The 26,556-nt window shown below is 39.8% G+C and overlaps 1 protein-coding gene and 2 long non-coding RNA genes across 4 annotated transcripts; 1 reads left to right on the plus strand and 2 right to left on the minus strand.

Annotated features, from left to right (window-relative positions):
• Nucleotides 1-8,398: 8,398 nt before the first annotated feature.
• LOC116616303 lies at nucleotides 8,399-18,123 on the minus strand. 2 transcript variants are annotated; one of them, XR_004295296.2, is made up of 3 exons: nucleotides 17,897-18,123; nucleotides 11,942-12,213; nucleotides 8,399-8,878 (listed from the first exon to the last, which is right to left on the minus strand). XR_004295296.2 is itself a non-coding variant. In XM_032378370.2 (3 exons), exons 2-3 carry the CDS (start codon nucleotides 11,899-11,901, stop codon nucleotides 8,793-8,795), a joined length of 645 nt encoding a protein of 214 aa, XP_032234261.1. In that variant the 5' UTR covers nucleotides 11,902-12,213; nucleotides 17,897-18,123; the 3' UTR covers nucleotides 8,399-8,792. The 2 variants fall into 2 exon arrangements, 1 of the variants encoding a protein (XP_032234261.1); XM_032378370.2 differs by having other exon boundaries at nucleotides 11,343-12,213.
• Nucleotides 8,710-9,765, plus strand: LOC116616304. Its single transcript, XR_004295298.1, has 2 exons — nucleotides 8,710-8,807; nucleotides 9,061-9,765. It is a non-coding gene; the product is annotated as an uncharacterized LOC116616304 (long non-coding RNA).
• A 2,900-nt stretch (nucleotides 18,124-21,023) lies between the features above and the next one.
• On the minus strand, nucleotides 21,024-22,807 carry LOC125573211. The gene is made up of 4 exons (XR_007313987.1): nucleotides 22,090-22,807; nucleotides 21,894-22,019; nucleotides 21,670-21,807; nucleotides 21,024-21,172 (listed from the first exon to the last, which is right to left on the minus strand). It is a non-coding gene; the product is annotated as an uncharacterized LOC125573211 (long non-coding RNA).
• Nucleotides 22,808-26,556: the final 3,749 nt, after the last annotated feature.

Consider the following 26,556-nt stretch of genomic DNA (forward strand, 5'->3'; position numbering starts at 1 on the left):
GCCCGCGCGTGCGCATTAACCAGTTTTGTATTTGATGGTTATCCACGTGCTCGGATTCCAAATGAAGTATTGGGACGAATTGGGTATGAAATTACCATTGCTTCTGACTGAGATGGTATAAACCTATACAGCCAAGACAGTTCAAATAATCCTTAAAATACTGCCCGCAAACCAAGAAGACAATTGCGAGGAAATTACATAAGTATGCCCTTTCTCTGGCAGTACCATCAATTGTGTTTTCATCAGAGACACAAGTTTGACCCCCACATTGTTTACATTTTAAAGTTATAGAAACTTTGCCCCTGGTCTCCTCTACCACTGCAGCTTCCTCACGGTTAATTAGCGCGTTACAATGTTCGCAGTGTGCATTATTTGCTATCAAGTTGAGGGCTTGTTTATTTGTAAGGACATTATTTTCGGGCGTTATTTTTAGAGTGTTGTCGGTGAGGTTTTTCGTTTGATGAGCAGCCTGTTCGTATATATTATCGACCCGTTCGTGGCACCCCTTCGCGGTCTGCTCTGTTCCCTCATGGGATAATTTAGTCTCCACACCAAGGTCCTCAAATATTTGAGCTAAATCGACCCGGCTGTGAAATTCAGAAAGATCGGCAAGATTGGGCGAAACCGGCGTTGTTTTGAGGAATTCCCCCGAGTCGACTTCCGGTATTTTTACTGTTACTAAATCTGTGTCTGTGTTTCTTTGTCTTTGAATTTCTCCTTCTAAGCTGGCGCTAGCACAGCAAATATTTACTTGACAGCCGAAATCTTTTGTAAACGTAGCCCGAGACGTATTTTCGGAAAAAAATTCATTTGTTTTTCTCCAACGTTGTTTTGCAGCAAGCCTTGCTTTTTTTCTAAACATAACCACACTTTCACCACTGTCAAGCCATTCCCAACAACAAAAAACTGCACTATTGATTTCGTATTTTATATCCTTTTATTTTACAGCATTTGTCTCAAACATTTATTTTTTGTAAACAAAGACGCGCGCGTCACAACCGGAAGTAAAATTGTTTCCCGCCAAAACGGCATTTGTGATCGCGCGCGCTCAACGCCACCAGCGTAGCAACGGCATCGCTGGGCAACACTAATGTCAGCACACCCTTAAATTCCATTTGCCAATGCTTTGACCAGGAAACAAGTGAATTGGTCGATACAGCAAAGCATCATCTGCAAAGAGCCCAAGTGTGCTATTCAGATTCATATGGATGTCATTAATGAATAGAAGAAACATCAGCGGGCCCAACACCGTCCTCTGTGGTACTCCTGAGGTGACGTTGACATAGGTAGAAGCTTCTCCGTCTATAATGACACATTGAGACTTTGATGTAAGCCAAAAATTGATCCATGTCAGTGTAGGTCCTTGAATTCCATAAAGATGCAGTTTGTATAACAGTCTTTGATGAGGAACCTTGTCAAAGGCCTTACTAAAATCAAATAGTTGTAGATCAAATGCAACTCCATTATCCAGGTTTCTTGCAAGCTCCTCAATGGTAAGAAGTAGTTGGGTTTCACATATTGTTACATTCTAAATAATGCATAATACTTCCATACACTGCATGCTCCATCACCTTACACAGAACTGCTGTGAGAGAGACAGGTCTATAATTACTAGGGTCTTGCTTAGCTCCTCTCTTGAAAATGGGTACAACGTTTGCGCTGCACCAATCTTTTGGAAGCTGGCCTAACTTGTAAGATTGATTAAATAGGAAGGATACCATCTCGCCAGGGCATTTGAAGTAACGTCGGAAGAATTAGAAGAAGTACTGGCTGGAGAGGAGGTGAGAAGGTTTGAGGCCTCTCCAAGCAGCTTGGCAATCCTCTTTTACTACTTCGTCCATGCTTCCTGAGAAAAATGGCCTCCGAACTGGCGGTACCTTCTAGAGATGGCGTACTCCAGTGACGAAAACCACTGACCATACGCTGTGACCGCGCTCGCCCCAGGAAGATTGAATAAAAGAAAAAGATTGAATAAAATGCTAAGGATTGAATAAAAAAACGGAATTATTCGACCCAAAGAAAATATAGTAATACATTTCTACTGCTTTGACCTAAAAATATTGAATGGAAAAGTAAAAGAGATTGAATATAATGAAAAGATTGAATCCAAAAATAAAGATTGAACAAAATATTTAGTCAATGTAACCTAAAAAGAAATGATTGAATATTGCTACCAACGGGCAGGCATACTCAATCTTTTTCGGCGTCGATTGCCGACTTTTTGTGGGACATTTGTGGGGCCACATGGCTGTTATTGCACCATCTCTTTCCTGATTGGCTATTCGTGCTCGCGTGATTTGAAATGTCGGATCTATAAATAGTATACAAAGTATTTTTAGTTATAAATCAACTCAGCAATGCCACGTTAATTCTGTTTTCCCCTACTTTTTATAATAGAAAAGAAAAAAGGTAAAATGACATTAAGGTACTCAGCATCTCGTTCGGTATCCTGTATATATTTTTGGCACACGAGAAAATAACTACGAAAATACACTTGCATTCACCAACCCCCATCAACCCCCTCCCTCAACTCCAAGAAAGACCGAACTTCAGTGAGGGACATAACAGGATTCTTCATTTTACTCCAGGTATCCCATGTCACTAAACTCAACCCTATCTGAATGCATAAAAATGCATTTCCTATTATTATTATTATTAAATTATCTCCTCCCAAATTTTCGTCATTAATAAGACTTTTTCTTTTTGGTGTATTGTATTCATTCTTGTGGTTACAAGAGCACGACAGTTTGGGGTTTTGTTTCTATTTTCTGGAAAAAAGTATCCTAAATTACAAAAGACATAAACTATTGCATTACTTTCAGAATGGACAATTTCGGTCAAAGAATAGCGAGAAAAATCCAATACTAACATTTTTACACCCGCGACGCGACCAAAGTGAGCGATTCGACCGCCTTGTCTCTAGTTGACGCGACCATGTAGCTTGACATATATAGTTATTAGAGATAAATCTTCTTCCTTTCCGCCGCTTGGACAGACTGCGTTGTCATATCTTAACATCGTTAGCGTCGATTGAAAATTTGTACTTAACTTAAAAGCATACATACCTGAAAATTTGAAATAAGCGCCTTTATATTTTTCAGCTGGTAAAAATTTGACCAAGATCTGAAGTCGATCCCAAGGATATCAAGTTATATCTTAAATCCATGCTGTATCTTTGTTTTTTCTTCAAGAAATTGTTATGATATGCAGCTGGTTCTGACTCCTCTGTAGACAGATAAGAACCTGTACCCTGCTGGCAGAACCTGTTTTCTCTGTAATTCACTGGGCTGTCGTGAGGTCAGTCTCTTTACTCAACTAGACTCGAAGCGTTTTTACCACTGTTGACAGCCACTCGTGACAAAACCACTCATCACAACCAATTATGACAACCATTCGTGAAAACAATACCTGACAAAATCACTACATTTCCAATAATTAAAATTGTGAGTGCGATGTTGAAGTGGAGCAGTTTCCCTCAGTACGATTCAAGATCATGCACAATTTTTTAAACAAAAACAAGATATTGAAAATATGGATGACATAACAGAAGATATAACATAACAACAACAACATTAAAAAAACAAGATTCCTTGCATTTATACATTTCTGGAGACAAAGAAATGTCAATCCCATGGTTGAAATTGAAGTTAGAAAATTGAAAATTGTAGTTATGAAATTCTATAATGGTTGCCTACTGGAAAGACAGCTTTTGTGAAACATTTCCGCTTTATATCTGATTTCAGCATGCATTGGATATGATGTTTATCAGGTGTTGACTGATGTTGTAAAGCCAAAAATCATTGTGGTCGCTTACGAGAGCTTAAAAATAAAATCTCAGTTGGTGGTTTGAAATTGTGGTCGTTAACGGGGCTGGTCGCACCGATAAGTTGGTCGCTTACGAGAGCTTAGAATTACAGAGTTTTTGTGACAATTCAATCGGTGATTCGTGATCGTGGTCGTAATCGGAGCTGGTCGCTTAGGAGAGCTGTCGCTCAGAGAGCTTCGACTGTAGATTATGACTAAGTATAAGCAATGTTTAAAGTGAAACTAAACAGTGATTTATCCTTTTTCCAGTTACAATAGCCATCCACTTGTTTGTTGCACGCTTTAGAAATCGGCAAAATACGCCATGCGATCGTCGTAGAAAGACGCAGAAGATATTCTCATGAAGACAAGCTAAAGTCGTCGATAAAAACGAGCATAACGAGCTACCTTGCGTAGAATTAATTGCTATTAAATAAAACAACTCACTCTCATGAGTCAAATACCTAGTTTGAAAATCAAGCAATAAACCAGAGAGAGCAAGCTCTCGTAAGAGACCAGCTCCGTTAACGGCCGCAATTTTCAGTTCCCAAGGTGGTCGCTTACGAGAGCTTCAACTGTATAAATATATAAAAGATTATGACTAAATATAGGCAATGTTAAAAAGATGCGTCTTAGACCGGCACTTGAACTCAGGGACTGATGTGCAGTTTTAAATATCAAAAGGTAGTTTGTTCCATAGGCTAGGCGCGCACACCGAGAAGGCCCTCAGACCGTAAAAATTTAGTTTATTTGCCGGCTGCTCCAATAAAAGTCGATTAGCGGACCTAAGTGCTCGCTTTGGTTGGTAGAGACATTAGATCACTGATGTATTCTGGAGCCTTGCCATGAGTAGCCTTATATGTAAGAAGTAAAACCTTTAAATCAATACGCTGCTGCACAGGGAGCCAATGTAATTGCCTTAAAACTGGCGTTATATGATCGTATTTCCTCGTAAAAGTAATGAGTTGCGCAGCTGAGTTCAGTACATATTGGAGGCGCTTGATGAGATAGTCTGGCAGACCGACCAAAAGGGCATCACAACTATCTTGTCTGGATGTCACAAGAACATGTACTAATTTCTCTGTTGAGGCGAGGCTAAGATGTTTGCGCACGTGTGAAATGTTTCTTTAATGATAAAAAAGCTGATTTACATATTTCACTAACGTGAGTCTCATAGTTCAAGGTGATGTCAAATATGACGCCAAGGTCCCGTGCACGATCAGATGTAGTGACAGAAGTGCCTGCGACCGAGACCTCATCAAGTGGTGGCTGGGGGCGATGCTTCGAATGGATTACCAGCAGCTCTTTCTTGTCGTTGTTTAGCTTTAGGTTGTTAGCCAACATACAAGAATCGATGTCATTGAGACAGGCCTCCATCTTAGCTCGCTCGCTTGTTACCTCTCCAGCGGACTTAAAGCTTAGGTATATCTGGGTGTCATCAGCGTACATGTGATATCCAACTCCATGCCTTCGAAGGATAGCGCCAAGAGGGGTGGTATAGATGAGGTACAGCATTGGCCCTAACACAGATCCTTGAGGTAGGCTGTGCCAACACTGGAGCGATCTACAGTGTCGAATGCTGCAGAAAGATCGAGCAATAGTAGCATGACACAGCCTCCATCGGCGATGACTCGCAGGACATCATTCTGGACCCTCAGTAGTGCGGTTTTGGTGCTATGGCTCTCTTTACAAGCTGACTGGAACAGATCCTCCAAGTTGTTGTTCCGCATGTGATTCTTCAGCTGAACATCGACAGCTTTCTCGCAAGTTTTTGCAAGAACCATGAGATTCGAGATGGGACGGTGGTTGTTGAAGACCTCATGATCCAGCGAAGGTTTCTTAAGCGAAGGTCCTAGCAGACCTCTCTTCATGTTCTCTGTCAATACACCGCTTTGAAGGGAACAGTTTACCACCTTGTTAATAAACGACAGTATTGTGTCAAGGCAGCACTTCAGTACAGTTGCCGGCATCGGGTCCAACGCGCAGGATTTCAAACTTCAAACAAAATAGCATTTGTTAACAACCTTGAACTTTCCACAGAGCAGTGTGAAATGATATGTTCAAATACAAAAATGCAAGGGCAATGCAAGATGTGGTAAGGACAGCGAAGTGGTCGCATAACAGCTTCTTATTTTTTTCGGGGTCCGGTATCCATCAAATCGCGCGCGATTCCAAAGTTCGAAATAGTGAGTTGATTTGTAAAATGACCATCGAAAACTGGATTTTTACTCCCGAGGTTATAGATCTTCACACTAAAACGGCATTTTATTTGTCATTTTATCTAGAATAATTGACTTTACGAAAAATCCGGCTTTAAACTCTAGTCTTTTGATAATTTCCAGCCATAATGATTTTGCAACGCGCGCAACAATTTCACGACAAATAACCATAGGAATGTACCTGCATAACCAAAGCCTCGGTCGATACGCCTAAGCCTCAGTTTGAAATTTCCCGGCATGACATTCCCGGTTAGTAAGTAGTTAATATTTTCCATCACAGGTTATCTTTATTCCCTTTTGATTGTTCAACAATTTTTCTTACCGAGTGAAAGCACTTTACATCTTCATGTGCTTCCTTTTTTTGTACTTTCCTCATCCACTCATCCCTCTATTCTCTGTTTACGGGCTAATTGTTTAACTCATGACTAAAACCGAGTTGATCTAGTGCAAATACAGCGGCTCTGGCATAGTCCCTAGGGGGCTCGATCAGACATGAGATCACTCCCTTCACTCGATCAGTTACAGAGTTATTGTGGTGTGCTAGTTTTACAGCATCACTAAGGGATTTATTATCATAGACCAAAGAACTGTAAATTCCCCAATTATAAGGCCATTTATTCCCTGACTCAATTTGAGGGTTTGTGCTTTAATCACCAGAATTATCTTTCAAAAAACTCAAGTATTCCAACATCTCACCTAATGTTTCGGTATCATCACCTTCTACACCTTTTGCTTTGCAATAACGGGAAAGGGGCATTTATTTGTGCCAAACGTTGTATCGTTAACTTGAATTGTACGTTCATCAACATCGCAAGAAACATCCTCAGCGTGACTCGACTTTCAATAACAATGATTGAATATTCAATAGCATCAACGGACAATCAATAACGCAATTGGGCATTCATTCGAATGGAATGTACATTCTTTTGCATGCAACCGAAAATATAATTACGCGTTTGGACAATCAGTAGCGTTTATTCACAATCAGTTATAAAAAATACAAAATTAATTAGTGATATTAACATAAACAAAGACAATCAACAAGCCTTTTCAGACAATCATGTTCATCAAGGTGGCATTTATGAATGTGATTTGACAATCATTTGTTCGATTCAAACAAGCATTAAAAGAAAAGAAAATATCATTAGTTTTAGTGTTATTTTCGATTTTTAAATTGACATTTATCCCTGAATTTGATCTCTATTAACACAGCGAGGAATATTGGTTTGCATAAAACGAAACTATTGCCCACATTTCGCTCCCGCGACTGTTCCTATGTTACGTTGTAATGCCTCTTGAGAAATGGACTAAAGGGCGGTAACTTTTTTTAACGTGTTTGTGCCGGTATCTAGTGGGTTGTTGTGGAAGTGTTTATTGATTTAAAAAGGCAGTTTGTTACGCACTTTAATTGCTCATTTATGTTCGTATTGAACCTACCGGGTTTAAGCGGGCGTTTTACGCGGTGTTGTTTTAATATAGGTCACTCTGAAATGCAGAGAGCTAGTGGCTTTGCTATCTCACGAAATGCACACATTTAAGGTTTTTCCGTCACGTTTTTCCGTCGCCAAATCAAAGAAATTGTTAAAAGCAAATTGATACTGTTTACTCGCGTTCTGATTCTAACTTGATTAATAAAGCATCATTACAACAAAAACGTTTCGCCGAGATCATGAGGTGCTAAGGCCTGGTTCAACTAGTTGACAGTAGACATATAGCTTCATTGTTTTTTCTCACTCAGTCCTCGACCGTTTTTTAGTTAGGAAAGCAAGGAGCTGTTCTCCCCACATCGCGTCCTTTCTGACTAACTTCGATAAAATGGGGAGGCCAGGATGCAATGCCTTAGGCAAGGCCAGAGGCGTAACTGGCGGCGTGTTTGGAACGGGATCGTCCGGGCTAAGCCAACTATATTCAGGGTCTTAGTAAGTGATAAACGTAATACATGTGGGATAAGTTACTTCACTTTAAATTGCCATCGTGGGGTGGGCCCGCATTGTTGATTTTTGATGTTGATAAGCGAGCTTTATAATAGGCATCAAAAATGGCAAATCGAGAAAGACATCCCATAGGTTTCTATAAAGCCCTAAATGAAACTGTTCGTCTCAGTTCCAAGTTCTGACCAAAGTCGAAGCCGTTGTGCTTCAACCAAAGGGAGCAACCACACGCAGAAAGTCAAGGTCATGCAATCTCTGAATTATGGCGCCTATTCTGGCCAACTCGAATTCAAATTAAATATAGATCATCAAAAAAAGAAAACCAAAATTAGCACTATGGAACACAAATACGATTTTCATCCTAACACCGCAGCCGTCGCTTTGCGTTTGTCTGTCTGTTCTATTGTTTAAAAACCTTTTATAACCCAACAGAGAAGTACAACATGAGTTATACGATATTTATTTCATTTAGATATTGCCTGACTCTCGTTACATTTATTTGTTTGAGAAATTGTAGCTAATAGATTTACAACATATATACACTCCTGTCACTCGGTAATACCTCACACTTGCATTTGCATTCAAGTTTATTTACGCCTCATTTATTTAAATTCAGAAACCCTCAATCATGTTAACCAGATCTGCCTTTCTGGTGCGTGGGTTCATCTCTCTACCTGTCCTTCCCTTAACAAGTTACAACAGCTCATCTCTTGTCTTGCGTAACAGTTCTTTACAGGTAAACGTGGTGGTCTCTTGCTCTGGTGGAGTGCAGTTGTTACCCGCGGCACCTTTTTGACCATGTCTTGTTTACCACCACCAAACCAGAACTCGGCCTCTTCTATGTCATCAAAAGGTTTGTGGCTGCGTCACATCGGTTTATCTTCCGATGGAAGTACTTGCGGTAGTCGTCTTTTTTTTTAACTCCTGAAATTATACAAAATATTATCATCAAGTTAACTTCTATAGGTGTCTTATTGCAAACCATATTTTTGTTACATGTAGTGGTTGTACATTAGATTGACTGGACTATTAATGCTGCTAATAAATTTCTTGCTCCTTTTTGTGATCTCCTTTATGATATTGAAACCAGATGTGCATTGTTTTAGTCACATAGCACCATTACTAGAGGCAGTAGAGATGTTTGACAGCCCAAATGATGAGGATGATAATAAAGGTGACTCAGAAGTTGAGATGGAGGAGGAGGTGTCTGATTTGTATGACGACTTGAAGAATGATAGGGATCTCATCGATGATGAAGAAAGGGAAAGTGAGAAGGAAAACAATTGTGATGAAGAGAGCTCTGAGGGTTGACAAGGACAGGGGAAAAGCAACAAAGAATTTTCCTAGGAGAATATTAGATTAGGACTCTGGTGCAGCAGCCCAATTGATTACAGCTGTAACCACTGGTTTTGAAACTCTCTAAGCACTGTCAATCAAATCACAGTTAGTCGGCTAACTGTCGGCTAGCCTAGTGCACTCCCTAAAAAAAATATACTTTTAGGCTTGGGTTGTTAGTGCTTGATTTAACAGAAACGAAGAGTGATAAGAGCTTAGCAATTCAAGTGGTTGAATTCTTTGCCAGATCAACATTTGTTATTATATATTTTAATACAACGGTTTGCAAAAAAATATGACACTCTACAAACACTAACAAAGGGAAAGGCTTCTTATCATGCCAATCAATATAACAATATTGTGATACATGGAGGTGTCATGCCGCTCTATATGTTTATATTATATTAACCCCAATTATTATAATTGTGGAGTGCAAAATCTACTTGCAGTTAAAAAAAAAACATATGTCAACTTGATTTTGTGTCAACCTGTTTTTGATTTGCAACACCATTCCAGTGCTCCAGGTTCTCTGGTTTCCTACTACTATGAGGCTATCTAAATGGCTTAGCATTTTGCTGAGCTTGATGAAGATGAAATACGAAGTTTCACAAATACGAATTTCCATCTCGTCGAAAAAACTGTAGCCAGCTCTAATAAACAATAGAACGCTAGTGTAACGTTGGTTGTAGATTCACATATAACATTTAGTTTGCCAAGCAGGCCGCGGCCTTCCTGTTTCCAGACATTTGGCATAAAAATAACAAGAAATATAAGGATGTCCACGGAAGATCAATGTATCCGGCCCCCTTTCTTGAATGCCTTGCTCCAATCCCCTTTTCGGAATTTCTGGATCCGCCCCTGTATATACTCCTACACCTGTATGACAGCTAAACCATTTTTCTCCCTGGCTCTCCCTCGGCTTTCTTGAAGAAAGAGGGTACCAGCAAGGGAAAGAACGAGCGAAAAGTAAAAAAAGAGAACATTTAACTGTGGATCTCTCAAATTATTAAACTAAATGTGGCTCTACCCAGTTTTCCCTCAATCACACCGTCCATCTTTAAAAACGCAGTTCACGAAGAAATGGATTCAGATTCCATATCCAATACACCAAATCAATAACATAAGGCTGACAATATAATATGACATAGATTTTGTTGATCGAAATAAATGTCACTTTAGTAAGACGCTCCGCCTCCTTTTATTCTAGGCCAACAAATTGCAAGCCCATATCGATTTTTTTTCCTAAGTCATCTCCAGAATTTATATAACACATGGTTGTCTAGCCTTGTGTGAATTTTTAGAGAGATCTGTAAGAGCGATATCATTTTCAAACATACTTTTATGTTATATGTCCTAATCTCTGCCGCTATGTCTTCGTATTCATAAAGAAGCTATTCAGAGGAAAGGGGGAATACTGAGTCAAGCCACCTTAAATGAACGAAACATTCCGTCGGGCAACTCTTAACAAAATAGCGATAGGTGCGGGCTTCGTTTCTCAAGCAAGAGGAACAGTTCGAACCCTGGTATAAAAACCTGTGTCTATGCTATGGGTACTGTAAATCCCTGTCTCTCACCGCACATCATTAACCCTGTTTTTTTTTTTTGTTTACTGTGAATCCCTGTCTTTGACCGCACATCATTATTTTACGGGGTATAACCTTTTCCACAATCCGCGACATCGCGCTTTTTGGTGTTAAATACCATTTCTGTATTTTAGACTTTTTATACCCTACATGAGAACTCTCATCTTGTTCAATATTATCGTGATCGAAGACATATCTCCACAAAGACCATATTTCGCGTCATCGCAAACTATGGTAATGTCTATGGTAACTACTATGGTAATATAGTGAATACCCCTGTACTTTACAAACCACATATTGCGATGTCGCGATATACGGTCATTACAAAATAAACAATACTAAACAATATATTAATCAACGCTTTCGATAAATATTTTTATATAGTGATCCTGGCTTGTTTGTGCCATACTCGTTAATAACATTTTCTTCGTTGAACTGGAGCTTCTCCAGAACATTGTAAACAGCCTTACCCTGACTATAAATAGTCGATTTGGTGGCCCGTTGATAAAATAATCTCATTTTCTTTGTCAATTTCTTCAGTGGAGGGCAGTTGCGGGCACCATTTTCCAAGACCACTTTTACTTGCGATAACGAGTCTAATGGAGTTGGTATTACAAGGGAGCCAAGCCAATCCCGAAAAATAAGATTTTGAGGGTTGTACTCCATGTACAATACATTAGTTTCCATGTCACTCATAACAGTACTCACAGTACTCACACTGACGGACGGGACAGCATACATGTAAACAGGTGTAACACCACTAACACCAACAGCACTTGCACCACTAACACCTACAGGTCTAACACCAATTACACCTACAGCACTTGCACCACTAACACCAACAGCACTTGCACCACTAACACCTACAGCACTTGCACCACTAACACCTACAGGTCTAACACCAATTACACCAACAGGTCTAACACAACTAACACCTACAGGTCTAACACAACTAACACCTACAGGTCTAACACCATTAACACTTAGAGCACTTGCACCACTAACACCTACAGATGGCACTGCAGACATAGGGAACAAATGGCACAGTAAATATTGCAGCAGACGGCACCTCAGACATGGCAGCAGACGGCACCACAGACATGGCAGCAGATGTAGATGGAAACCCACTTGTACTGCCACTTTTCATCATTCCTACAAACAATGACGACCAGTACTTCATCTGGCGCACCACGTGTAATAAAGAGGGCTCTGAAGGGAGTTCTTCAAGTTTGGATGACATTAGTTCCACTGATTGTATAATGTCATTTGAGTCCTCTGTTGGAGTGTGCTGGTGTGGAAATGACTCATCATGTAAAAAACTGGTCAATTGCTCTGCATTTTCTGGAATGGATAAAATAGAATATTAAATTGTTTTGCTCTTTTTCCTTTTGTGAAATCAGGAAAATCACTAAACTATAGTAAACAATGCAAATTAATGGAAGAAAAGGAAACATGAAACATTTTAATAACTTTTTTTTTTGTTTGGGAGAGGGTTCACGTATGCAAAACGACTGCGCATGCGCTAGGTTGGAATTTTAGATTCAACAAAGATGGCGGACGCCTGGTGGATAATCCAGCCAAATACTGCCAAGATTCTACTCATAACTCAATAATTACATCGGAATAAAACGACTTTATTGACTTAGAGTATCAATGTGACCTAAAAGGGTGGATAATTGTGCTCAGATTTGTTTTATTATGTACAAATTTTCGTAAACTCGTACTGCCGTTCGCCTCGAAGAACGAAAAATTCTGATTCGTGCGAGTTGTGGTCTAAATATCTAACAAATGTAAGGGAGCAAACGTTGTATGTGGGTGACATTTGCTGCTTGATCTGAGAAAGAAATTCTTCTCGACTCTCTATTGGAGCCATGCCGATCATGGCTCCGAATTGTGAGTGGGGGTGGCTGCCCATCATGTATAGCTTTCCACGATGTGCGTCAAAACAGACAGTCATTCCATTAAAAATCACCAACGCTGCCAAGTTAGACTCTCGATCTAACCTCTGGAGGTAAAACGCCAGCGAACTCTGTGGTACTTGAGGGTCAGTGCATGTTAGTGAAATGTCAAATATATCCTCTAGTATAGCTGATCCACTCGGGGAACCAAGTAGTGGAGCTAAATGGCTTTTGGCAGCTTCTACACTGAGTCTACACTGAGGCAGCTTCTACATTTCCTTGTGTCGTGGTATCGTACGTTTGGTTCCCCCTTGCAATAGCTGTGACAAGTAAGGAGATCCATGGTGTACTTAGGGGGGAGGATTTTTGTCCAATCGATAACTGTCACGGTAAGTAGAAATTGTAAACTCATTGGCCATTAATAGGGAAATAAATGTACATGCACTAGAACCATTCATACCAAATAAAGTTACTTGAGAAATTTTTGGTGGAAGAAACCAAAATGCAGATGACCCAAGTTTGAGACTTGCAACATTTATGCTAATTTGATAATTATGTTGGGTTCCTGTGGTTGACGTAGTAGCTCTTGTTACTTGTGGCTGTTGTTGAGACAGTGGTTGTGGATGTGGTGGAGAATGTGCTACAGGTTGAGATTGGCTCGTCTGAGTTGAAGGCTGTGGTACTGCACAACTAGACAGTACTTTGTCAACATGCTCATTCCACTCAACTGAATAGTAATATTCTGCAGGATTACTCGGGGAAGTATTAATTTCATCGACAATGGCTGGATCTGTCATTTTTGTTTGGTGCAGGATGGACATAGCTGGTCGTTTGTTTGTAAACAGATATGGAAGGTGAGACCACAAGTTAGTCTTAACATTTCAGTATCACTTCTATTTATACCTTTTGCTGTTCATTACCAGGAAATCTACATTTATTTGCGGCAATATACGATCAATAACGCGAATATACATTCATTTTCGTCATAAAGCACTCATTTGTGTGAACACATGCATGTCAGCAGTTGTGCTACATTTCACAAATCAAGCCTCTTGGTTGAGCAGGTTGTAACTAAAGGTGTAATCTTATTTAACACAAGACAAATAAAAATCGGCCGGAGACCCTCCTGCACAGAGCCTTCTGTGTCGCCCGTTTAACATTGATTGATGTGTGCGCCGGACTTTAGGTTTCTGGTTTGGCATCCTGTATGGTTTGATAGAATGAATTTAAGTCCCATCTCGGATTGTTTCCTACTTTAGAATAGTCCGCTACAGTTAAACCCGAGTGCGAAAAAACAACAGTTCACCTAAAGCATAATTGTTATAATTTTAGTGGGAATTTCTTATAAATTTTGAGTTATATTTATAAAAATCCCCTATATCATAAGGTCTGAACTAAGCTTATACTATCTATACTAAATTGCGGTTCACTAACAATACGCTGGGTGACCTGTGAACAAAGACGAAACGCATCTATGATTTACTTGGGAAAAGTCCCCCAACTCTCCCCCAAAAAGAACCTAAGCAGCAATGAAACGTTTGATTTCTCTTATCTGTAACAGGAAAAATGTTCTTAATGTTTTATGCTCTCCGCATTTATTTCATACAAAAAATAGAAATTTTGAAATTAGTTCTTATACCATATTGATGAGGTTCCTGTCCGTTCCAAGTAGTATTTTTTAGGTCAACTGTAAAAGTGGTTCGGTCCGATTATAGTTCCGCTAGGACAATTCGGAAGTCAACTTGCCCAGCTTCACAATCAGCGTCTGTAATGTGTGAACAGATTTCCAAGGGTAGTAGAAATTGACGTCATTTGAGTAGAAATCCAGGCGGTGTGCGCACTACGACCGCAATGCATTGTGGGAGAAAACGCTTCACGGAAAAACATGGCGGATGTTGGCTGCAGCAGTTGTATTTTATCGCTGGTTTATTCGCTTTAATTTCCTTTTTGTCCCTAAAACTTTTGATTTCCAAAGACTTTTGTTGACTTTCTTTCAACTAATATAAGAAATTCGCAACTTTCAAGGGATCTTATATTTTCTTTTAGGCGTAGACATGCGATGCAAAACTTGCACAGAATACTGATTTTGTTTCTAAAAGCAATGCTTTTTCTAAATATCTGATGACCCCCGATGGCTTTCCTCTGGAAATAGGTGATATTCATCGATGTATTCTTCGTAGATTTGACTAGTCAATTGCGAATGGAAAAGTGAAGTCTGAGGGAGAAGGAAATACACCTGGCAAACCACCAAAGAAAAAAGAGCCAAGACAACCGCCCTCACGGAAAAGTCTGTTTACTGGCGCGAAAGAGCCGCAATCGGCGTACAACGTTCCCTGGAACAGAGAGAAAGACTCGGCTTTGGTGCTGTACATCTGCCTGTACTCACCAGAAGCTAGCACCAACAAGTGGCCAACTACCAAAAACCCTAGCTTTTCAAAAGCATGTTCTGATGCAGTTAACAAGACTTGCCATTCAAGCAGAACAAGTAAACTCCAGTTTTTAATATGTTTAGGTATATACCTCCTCTAGCTGGACCATTAAGGAAGGCAAATCACTAAAAATCTTGCACAGTTCAGTTCAGTTCAGTTTATTGTTTTGTCACTTAATACATTTTTTTAAATAAAGATAATTATAATAATTTACATAGTGTAACAAGGAGGACCGTAAGAAACCGCAAGGCTTATACGAGACGGACCTCCTAAATCTTAACAGAAAATACATATTTGATAGTTCGGACAGTCAGATTAATCATATAAATATTTGGTAGGAGAGCTTTCATATTTTTTTTTTCATACTTATATAAAAAACACACACACACACAAACACAAATCGAGAAAGAAAAAAAAAATTAAACGTTAATAAGAGAAGTCTTTAACTTATTACAAAAAGAGTTAAGCGTTTTGGCAGACTGAATATCAGAAGACAATGAATTGAAATATTTAGGTCCCTGATGTCTTAACGAAAACTTATGTATATTTGTTCTAAACTTTGAAATATGGAACAAGTTAGAGCTTCTCGTGTAATAATCGTGAATTTGAGAGTTCAATTGAAATATCCTGTTAAATGTTTGGGGAAGTAACCTATTTTTAAATTGATACATTAAATTACCTATTTGAAATAAAAATAAATAATTGAATTCCAATTACAATTACACTTAGAACTTGCTCAACCAATGGATGAGCCATTTTAATGCATTCCGTTCTTTTTTGTATACTGATTATAAATTCCCTTTTTACCAGCCTGCCCATTTACTTACATATGTTTATAGGGTTTTTTAAAAACCTGGCACAATGACTTTGTGGACAATCAAAATGTTTGCTTTTGTGATCCTTTTGTGCTTTTATTTTGCTTGAGATTGAATCTGATAACAGGTCAGACCAAAATATGTACAGTACACACCGTACGGCGGATTTTATAGAATCGATATAGAAGCGAGAGATACGCTCTTTTTATTAAATAAACATAATCAATGTCACATTTTAGGTAAGCTTTAAATTAAGGACACCTTGGGTGTCCTTAAGGGATTTCCTTTTCACAACTATTACTAACTACTTACTAACCGAGAGTGAGATCATGCCGGGAAATATCAAACTGAGGCTTTGGCGTATCGACCGAGGCTTTGCGAGGTTTATTATATGGCTTTTTAAAATAAAATTGACAAGAAAACAAATCAACTTTCGCTTTCGCGCGAATATCGATTAGTTTATCGATCGATTTAAAAAAGGCGGGAAAACAAAAAACACTAGCGCGCTGCCAAATCAAAAATGTAAATTAGTGAAAAGATTCAACAACAAGTAATTGGTAGTAATTGGACGATCCAAACAATAACAAAGAAAGCTGAGTTGTCAGTCTTCAGGGCATGAATGGACTGTTTAGTTCGAAAACTCCATGGTATGTAGAGAACAAACTTCTGAAGTAAGTTAAAATGAAAAGGCCAATCGCTTTGTGCGGCGTTTTGATTTGATGGAAATATTGCATTCACAAATAACAGGTAGTACTTATCTTAAAGCGACTTTTCTGGGTCTTTACACCCCTTGTTATTTATCCATTTGTTTGTTTATCCGGTATAAATAACTTAAGCTTTGTATTTTATGGCTATCGGTGGTGGCTCGTGATCTTATTGTTTTTCTTTGTGTCAAAAATTTCCTCTTCAATCTCTTCAGGATAATAAAACTCCGAATCAAAGTGCTCGCCCTCTCACATTATTAACTTTAAGGCCTGTTTGTTTTTTTTTGTTTTTTTGTGGCTTTGGTTTTTTGGTCGATTTTGTTTTAGCGAAATTCGTGCAACCGAACAAAGCAACACAAAAAAGCTCACAAAATGTTCCGCTCCAAATACGGAAAAAGACGGCCCGCTGATTAAACATTTCTGTTACTTCTGGGTGTTAGAATTCGCTACTCGAATGTTCGCTGTCGCTCGTTTTGCAGTTTGGAAGGTGGAAAAAATATCGAAAACTAAAAGATTGTGAAAAATGTATCGTTGGGCAATACGGAATTCCGTAATGCCCTCAAAGACGGGCAATACGGGTATGTCACGACTACCAATTAGCCAAAATCACAGCGCGCGTACTATCGTAGCCATATAATAATATTTATTATTATAACTTATATTTGACAGGTTTGCAAAATAAAAGTGATGTGGGTACACCAAGAATATTTACCATTATTATTATATTCTTTGGGCTGGGTTCAATTCCCAGGTCACTTTTTGCATCAACCTGTTAAACATTGTTTTTCATAACTTATATAGTGCTGTATACAATGAATAGCCCTGCATCAGACTGGAGAATCTATTTGTTCAATTTTCCCAAACAATGAATTCCTCCATTCCGATGCTATTGGTTGTTCCAACTTTATGGAAACCAGCCTTTGAAGGCCCATTTACACGGCACGATTTTGGCCTACGACTTGTAGTATACGACTTCAAGTCGCGCCGTGTAAATGCCCCTACGGCTTGCTTACGACTGTCGCACGCGACTCACGACTTGTAGTAGGGTTTTGAGCAATGCATCAAAATCCTACGACTAGTCGTAGGAAAATGACGTGATATGAAGATAGGTATGCCGTAATAAAAGTTGGAGTTAAAGGTATTTTTGATAAAAAAAGACGAATCAATTGTTACAATACCTCAAACGTTGCCGTGTCCATACGAAGATATCTCCGATAGTTTTCAGGATCTTCTAGCTGTAGCTTAGTTGCAATTTGCCTATAAGCGCTGAAATTTATTCTTCGCTTAAGCCACTCTTTTTCCCAAATCGTTCTTTTGCGTCTTTGCCGCCTTTTCCGCTTTAACAAGACGGCAACTATCGCTAGAGTTGCAACATCGCGATTATCCGCCATCTTGTTTGTTGCTCTCCCCAGGCTATTGGGAAGCAAACCGCGCGAATGTCACGCCATTTTAGCAATCGTGTGCGACAGTCGTGCGCGTGTGAATGGCACCTACGACCTGTTGCAGAGAAGTCGTATACTACAAGTCGTAGGCCGAAATCGTTCCGTGTAAATGGGCCTTAAGAAGGGTATGTTTGGATAGGGGGGGGGGGGGGGGGGTACACCGAGATGTTTAGACACTGACCCTGTTAGGGCAGAAAAAAACATAACCTAGAAATATATTCAGGACAAAGCAGCAAAAACCACACCCTGTCAAGTAGCATATCCCTGTATAGTCAGTATAGTAATGTTAAAAGTCATTGAAAAGCTCTTCTCCTCGAAATATTGGGGCATTTGATTTGAGTCCTCTAATGTCCTGCTTTTTTCCCTAAACTGTGTTCCATTCCCAAGCGTGTTACCAGTTTTGTCATTATCATCATTATCTTACAAGTTGTAAACAAGATAATGTACAGTCTGTCTAGCTGATGGGCAAGACTTTTGAAGCTATCACTGTCCAGTAAGTGCAATGCCTAGGGTTTTTTACTTTCAGTGATGTGCAATGCTCTTCAGTGTCTGTCAACTTTTTGCTTTGTTGATGTGCAATGACCCTTGAACTATCATTGCCCAGTAAGTGCAATGCCTTTTTTGGGGGGCTTTACCGTTCAGTAATGTGCAAAGCTCTTCAGTGTCTATCAACTACACCTTTTGCTGTTCAATAACGGGAAAGGGATATTCATTTGTGCCAAACGTTGTATCGTTAACGTGCATTGTACGTTCATCAACATCGCACGAAACATCCTTAGCGTGACTCGACTTTCAATAACAATGATTGAATATGCGCGAACATTCAATAGCATCAACGGACAATCAATAACGCAATTGGGCATTCATTCGGGATGGAATGAACATTCTTTTGCATGCAATCGAAAATTCAATTACACGTTTGGACAATCAGAAGCGTTTATTGACAATCAGTTATAAAAAATAGAAAACTCATTAGTGCTATTAACATAAACAAAGACAACCAATAAGCCTTTTCAGACAATCATGTTCATCAATGTGACAATTCATCAATGTGGTTTGACAACCATTTATCCGATTTCAACCAAACAACAAGGAAAAATAAAATTTCATTAGAGTTACTATTTTTCTCTTTTCTTCAAACAGTGGGATCCTAAAATTAAGAAAAATATAGAACTATAAAAAATTTTTAACAAAAAACAAGACAAACAAACAACACTTTTTGTGGAGGGTTTATAAAAGCAAAAAATATATACTCACTCGTTCGCTATAGAAAAACAGAAAACGTTTGTATGAGAAATGCCGCCAAGAAACCCCTCGAACACAGGGAAGAGCTAGAAGAGGGGAGAGAGAGCGTACCGCCAAGTATGTGGTCAAATTGGAAGAAATATCACAGTCACTTTGGCTATTTCGCCCACTAACGGTCTTATCTTCCACTTTTCATCGGGGGAATGAATTCACAAAGATTCAACGACTTCACAAACACGACTGAATCTTTACCCCAACGAAAACGTCATTTTTATTTACGACGGTGCACCAGCGCGCCATAACCCACTAGATACCGGCCCAAACACTGAGCTAAAAAGTTACCGCCCTACAGCATATTTCTCTACATCGGAGGCTACAACATAGGAACAGTCACGGGAGCGAAATGTGGGCAATGGTTTCGTTTTATGCAAACCTATATACCTCGCTTTGTTAATAGAGATCAATCTCAGGTATAAATGTCACTTCAAAAATCGAAATAAAACTAATGATATTTTCTTTTCTTATAATGTTTGTTTGAATCGAACAAATGATTGTCAAACCACATTCATGAATGTCACCTTGATGAACATGATTGTCTGAAAAGGCTTGTTGATTGTCCTTGTTTATGTTAATAGCACTAGTGAATTTTCTATTTCGTATAACTGATTGTCATTAAACGCTACTGATTGTCCAAACGTGCAATTGAATTTTCATTGGGCGCAAAAGAATGTTCGTTCCAATCCAATTGAATGTCCAAGTGCGTTATTGTTTCTCCGTTGATGCTAATGAATGTTCAGGAATATTCAATTGTTATTGAAAGTCGAGTCACGCTAAATGATGTTTCGAGCGATGTTGATGAACGAACAACACACGCTATCGATGTAACTTTTGGCACAAATGAATGCCCCTTTCCCGTTAATGAACAGCAAAAGGTGTATTTGTTTAGTTGATGTGCAAGGACTCTTTGAGCTATCACTGTCCAGTGGTGTCAGTGCAATGCCTTTTGGCTTTACTATTCAAAAATGTGCAATGCTCTTCGGTGTCTATCAACTATTTGCTTGTTGACGTGCAATGACTCTTTGAGCTATTACTATCCAGTAATTGCAGTGCCTTGGGTTTTTACTGATTTTTAGTGATGTGCAATGCTCTTCAGTGTCTATCAGCTATTTGTTCGTGTTGAGGCTGTTTATGTAGTGTCTCTGTCAAGCACTATTTTGTATAGTGTGTACTGCTATACGAGAGAACTGCACCCTGTCTGTCAGTCTGAGTAATGTGCACTTGTTTGTGTACTGGTTTATGATTCCAACACATATAGTTCCTGTATAATTTTAGTCCGCCTCTGACAAATCAGTGATTTTAATATAGTAGTCCTATTTTTATCATATTCTTATTCATTTCTTCTCTCTATATATGATAAGGTTAACATATAAGCCTAAGACAAGGCTAATCTCATGACATATACTCACAATTTCATAACGTATATGTTTATTTCTCTTTTTTTTTAAATAATAATTTCCCTTATTTGTTTCCAATTATTTTCATTATCTTATTGTCTATCGATAATCTATTCTTTTCTAAAGACTCCCTTTCTCCTAGCTTCTTTCTTAGTTCTTCTTTGGTTTGGAGTTCTTGTTGGTTTATGTGTTTTCTCCTTAATATCAAAGCTTTTAACAAATTGGCTTTTTCTTTCTCCTTCCTTTCTCTTTTTCTTTTCCTTTCTTCTTCTTCCTTATCTGCATCCTCTATGATTCTTCTTAGAATGCTTTCCTATGAAGTGAATATGGGTGTTTTTATTATTTGAGTTATTTTGTTATTAATCATGATTAGGGAGACCGTTTTTTATATAGTTACTTTATTTTATAAAGTTACGTTTTTTTAAGTGTAGTTTGTTAGTTCCTAACGCTCATTATGTTATCTTATGGTAAGTTAAGTTGGTAATTATGTATTTGTAATTATATAATTGTAATCAAACATGTTTGTGAGCCTCTAGTTGCACTTCTTGGTATTCCGTATCCGGTATCCTTATAAGGTAGTACGCATAATGTGGTTATTATTATTATGGGTTGTTGCAGAATGCTTCACGGTAGATTCACTTTATCAGGGGCCATGGAAAATACCGTGGACACTTGTCGTTATGTTTCTGTTCTCCAATAGCCATGGATCACCTAGCCTATATTATTTTATTATAATTCATAGGATTAATATTTAAAGGGACATCTGAATCTTAATTAGATAAATCAATTATATGTATGTATTTTCAATACCTTGGAGCAACCATATGCAAGCAGGTCCGCGTCTTCAATTAAGGCAGGATCTGCCACACCAGATTTCATAAGGTAGGCAATTTGCGCGTCTGCTTCGTACGGGGCTACAACATATTGCACTTTCTCAGATACGCAAGTCTGTTAATAAAAATAAGCATCATATAAATATACGTTAGAAACAGTAACAGGGCAGGGTTGTTAAAAGAATCTATTTTATTCCTTACCTATTTTTCTGTCTTCTTTTATTTTCAACCTCTTTCGCTGGCAGTGCCAACTCGTCAAAAATGACCATTGGGGTTACCCCAGCCCCTGTCAGAAGTTTTAAGTGTTTGAGATAGCCTGCTTTTAGTCTGTAGAAAGCAAAATATTTTATAAAAAAATTGTTGATTTAGGCGACTCTTCCTCGAATTCCTTACTCACCCATCGCGATTCCCCTGGTCTCGCATGGAAAGATACAGAAATTTATGGATCCAACACGACGCATCTACCGCTACTGTCTTCCCCTTGAACACTTTTATGTTTTTTTAACTGGAAAATGCCAGGTATTTTCTTAAGAAAAGGAAGAATGCTGTTAATCCCTATGTTTTGGTCATGCTTTCTTACAGCTGGGTACGCGCGCTATATCAACGGCGGAGAGATGTTTACTCAACGACGGCTAGCACCAAATAGGCTGGAATTTCTATTTTACCTATGATGCTTTGCGGTTGTAGTGCGCACACCGCCTGGTAGAAATCGTAGCTCTTCTACGCCCCAAATATGGGCATACAAGAAAAAGAAGTAATATTTGTATCATTTCATCTTAGGTTCGCTAATAAGAATTATACTGATGATGAAATTAATCAAATGAATTGACAGGAAAAGTCTGTTCTTATTCAAAAAGATCCTGTCACGTGCTAGGAATTTTGATCACATGGTTCAAATATTCCTCCGCGATGTACTAAAAAGTAATGCAGCACCAGCTGGAGAAAATGTAGACTTCTTTTATAGAGTTGAGTTCCAGCAGCGAGGTAGTCCACACATTCATGCTTTGTTCTGGGTTAGAGATGCTCCACAGTATGGAAAGAGCTCTGAAAAAGAGATTATTGACTGACTTAAAGAAAAGCAGAAGCAAATCAGGCGCGTACGCGGATTTGCCGAGGGGAAGGGGGTGCGCAGACTTGCAGTCGGCTTGCATATATTAACATAATTTATGCATGTAATCATTAACTGTGACGTTATCGCCATTTGGTCAGTGGGACACTCTGGTATTTATCCGAAACCCGCACTCCCCGTATTTTTTTCTTTTATTTCACAAAACCATCATGAACACCAAGTCTTAAAGATACACTTGATGATTATCTTTGGCGCCAGCCTTCATTCGTTAACATATTTTTGTGTGTTAACATAAACATAGACTAAATTTTAGTTCCTAGAGCTTACACATTCCTAGAGTTTCTTAGGCGCTCAAAACATTACTTAGTAGCATACGTCTTGGTTTCGCGTTTGCGAATCTGTCCACCACCCTGTCGAGGCTCAGGTTCTCTGCGGTATCCCTGTGGACGAATAGCAGGAGTAGGGCGTTGAGCCGGCCGCCGGTCATTGTACTGCGGCGCACATCCTTGATGAAGCGCAGTGAGGAGTTTGCCCTTTCCACTGTCGTGGACGTGACCGGCAAAAGGAGCAAAAGACGAAGAATCCTGCCTTAATGCCATCACCTTGTGGGACAGGGTACCACCCAGATTGGAGGGCTTATCCTTTTCCGACTGCCAGAGGAGACGCCATCTAGCCACTTCCTCCATGAAACCCTCTGGATTTGGAAGATCATCCCAATAGTGTCCCCAGCTCGACCGCTTTCCCACCAACTAGATGATCGAATGGTTGTGGAATGAGAGCCAAACCAAGAGTTGACAGTATCGAGAGCTTAGAGAATCTATACAAAAGAGATGCAAAAGAGAGCATTCTATTTCAATACAGGTTGACTATAAGAAATATGAAAATGTCTAAAATGCCTAAAAACCACTGGTTAGGGTACACAATCTGGTATCTGTTTATGACATTCAGTGAAGCTATTTGGGTTTCCAGTGAGGAACATGTAGCGGATGCACACAATTTTAATACAATTAGACAACATTGGTATTCAAATCGTGTTCCATTTTCCAGTTTCTTGAAGTCAAACTTTATTGAAACAGGAGCATAACAGTAATCTGGCAATACAAGGAGATAATGTAACAAAAGCAGGGCAGAACACACGGCCTAAACAAAACGAGGCTCACGTTACAGATGAACAACAACAAAAAACTCCTGAATGCATACGATATGGTGGTACGCCATTAAGATCTTCGATACAAGGGGATTATCTATACATTAATTAGATACAAAAAGTGAGAAATCAGTATATCTCGTTCAATTTTTTAAATGAATAATTACCTGGACTGGAGTTGTTTCACGAGTTCAGTGATGTATTGGGTGAACACAGCAGCACGGTAGTACTCCTAGAGTGGCTGAAGCTCCTCCGTGGTTCTCCCTGAGGGTCTGGCGACCACATAGACAAGGTCTTGTGATCTCGGCATTAGCATCTTTCGCTTTCTTGGCCATCTCAGCGTAAATGGACGCAAACACCATATCACTATCTCTCAACGCCTCCCTCAGGGCCTCCGTCTTTCTGACAACCTCATCAAATGCTGATTAAATCTCAAGGCTTTCCCCTTGGAGTAACGTAGCCAAGTCGTGTGTGTATCTGTTTATACGGATAAAACGATTTGTTGTTAGGAATTGCAATTAACAAAAACTACTAAGGCACACATTTTCATTCACAAAATATGTCTCAAAACTTACCGGAATGAAAAACGAACTGTCTCAAATGCTGCCAGAAACGGAGAGCTGGTTACGGTGTTAAGGAAACCAGAAGCCTCTGTGAGGGTCTTCCGGTCCCACTTTAACGTGTTGTCTTCTACCATCTGGTCGAGACAGTTGACGATGGCCCGTACATGTCATGAACGTCCTGGAATATCTGGTGCTTCTCCACCCATCTAGTCTGACAGAGGGCCTTCACCGTTTTCTTTTTCATACTCTCCTCCAAATTTGAGGTGAACTTTTCAATTTCATATTCTAGTGCCCTTGTTCTGCGCAGAAAAAACAATGGGTATCACAATGACGGTAGTTACCCAAAGCTGAACACCTGATAAAAGTTACATTTTTAGTGCATGATCGATTAATCAACTCTACTACAAATTTGACCTTATGCCGTATCCCACTCACCGCTTGAGAGAGTTGTTGAAAAAGCGGCCAAGAGCAGCCAGGTTCTCCATCATACTGAACACCATTGGTATCTTTGAAGAGTGGACCAGCGCTAGATTTAGGTCATGACTCGCGCAGTGTATGTACACTGCCTTGGGGTTCTTTTCCAGTATCCGCGCAGCACAGCCTCTCTGAGATCCTGACATGTTACCTAAAATGTGAAGAAATACACTGGTAAAAACACCGGCGACGAAATTAAAGGTCCTACAATTTCTGAAGTTATACAGAATATGCAGAACTCTGGGTGTACCTGCGCCATCATAGTTCTGCCCGCGCATCTGAAGTACGTCCAGGCCCTTGTTCTTCAAAAAGGTAATGATTGTATTGCTGATTGCTTCCCTGTTATAGATGAACAAGACTCAAACCCAAGAAGTCGCTCTGGCTTGTCATCTTTGAGATATCGAACGGCTATGCCTGTAGAGAAATTCAAAGTATCTATGAAAAAATAGAAGTATTTTCTTATATAAACAAACGTGGACTTTTATACCTAACTGTTCCCAGTTCGAGATATCCGTGACCTCGTCTGCTATAATGCAGTACTTGGCACCAAACTCTTGTGCTTTTATTTCTGAGATGATAATTTCCTCTACTTCTCGTAAACAGTCAAGCAGCTCGTTTTGACTTAGGGGGGAGAAGTAGTTGCGTTTCTACTGTTCCCTTTGACTCGCATTCATTCGCAAATCGATTCTCCTCTCGGGGTTCAGTTGGGTTTCGACAAACCCATCCATCATGGCTTAGGCTAGGCGATGGCTTTGGAGCTTCGCGTGCTGTTTGGCATCAGCATGAATCTTCCTAAGCTCCTTATGTGGCCTTGCAACCCAAACCTCTGCTCGAGTTGAGTCAAACTTTCCATCATGGGGGAAAAGGATGCAGGACAGGCACGCTCCTCCGTTATGTTGCTTGGAGTAGTAGATCCAATGGTATTTCTTGAGAATTCCCTGAGGAAAGTACCTCTTAGTAGGATTTTCCCTTCTGCTATCTTTACCCTTTATTGGAGGCGGTTTGAAAGCCTTATGAGGGACCCTGTTTTTTATTAGATACAGTTTTTCTTCGTCTGAAAACTTCTCCACGGAACAAAAATTTGGAGTTCATTATTTGCTGTAGCTGGATTTGCTTGGGCGTGTGCCGGGATAGGATCCACTTGGGCGTGTTCCGGGATGGGATTCACTTGGGCGTGTTTCGGGATGGGATCCACTTGGACGTGTGCTGGGGTGGGATTCACTTGGCCTTGTGCCGGGGTAGGAGTCACTTGGGCGTGTGCCGGGATGGGATCCACTTGGGCGTGTGCTTGGGTGAGATTCACTTGGGCGTGTGCCGGAATGGGATTCACTTGGGCGTGTTCCGGGATGGGATTCACTTGGGCGTGTGCCGGGATGGGATCCACTTGGGCGTGTGCCGGGATGGGACCCACTTGGGCGTGTGCTGGGGTGGGATTCACTTGGGCGTGTTCCGGGATGGGATTCACTTGGGCGTGTACCGGGATAGGATCCACTTAGGCGTGTGCCGGGGTGGGATTCACTTGGGCGTGTGCCGGGACAGGATTTAGTTCGGCGTGTGCCGGGGTGGGATCCACTTGGGCGTGTGCCGGTTTGGAATCTGCTCGGGCGTGTA

This window comes from Nematostella vectensis, chromosome 10 (assembly GCF_932526225.1).
Source record: "Nematostella vectensis chromosome 10, jaNemVect1.1, whole genome shotgun sequence".
Lineage (NCBI taxonomy): Eukaryota > Metazoa > Cnidaria > Anthozoa > Actiniaria > Edwardsiidae > Nematostella > Nematostella vectensis.

What these genes read in the sequence shown, in the direction of transcription:
- LOC116616303 (XM_032378370.2), bottom strand. Translation starts at nt 11,901, where the DNA reads ATGTCTGCAGTGCCATCTGTAGGTGTTAGTGGTGCAAGTGCTCTAAGT. An exon ending in ATCGACTATTTATAGTCAGG is followed by an intron (nt 8,879 to 11,342) that starts GTAAGGCTGTTT and finishes GTATAATTTCAG; the next exon opens with GAGTTAAAAAAAAAGACGAC.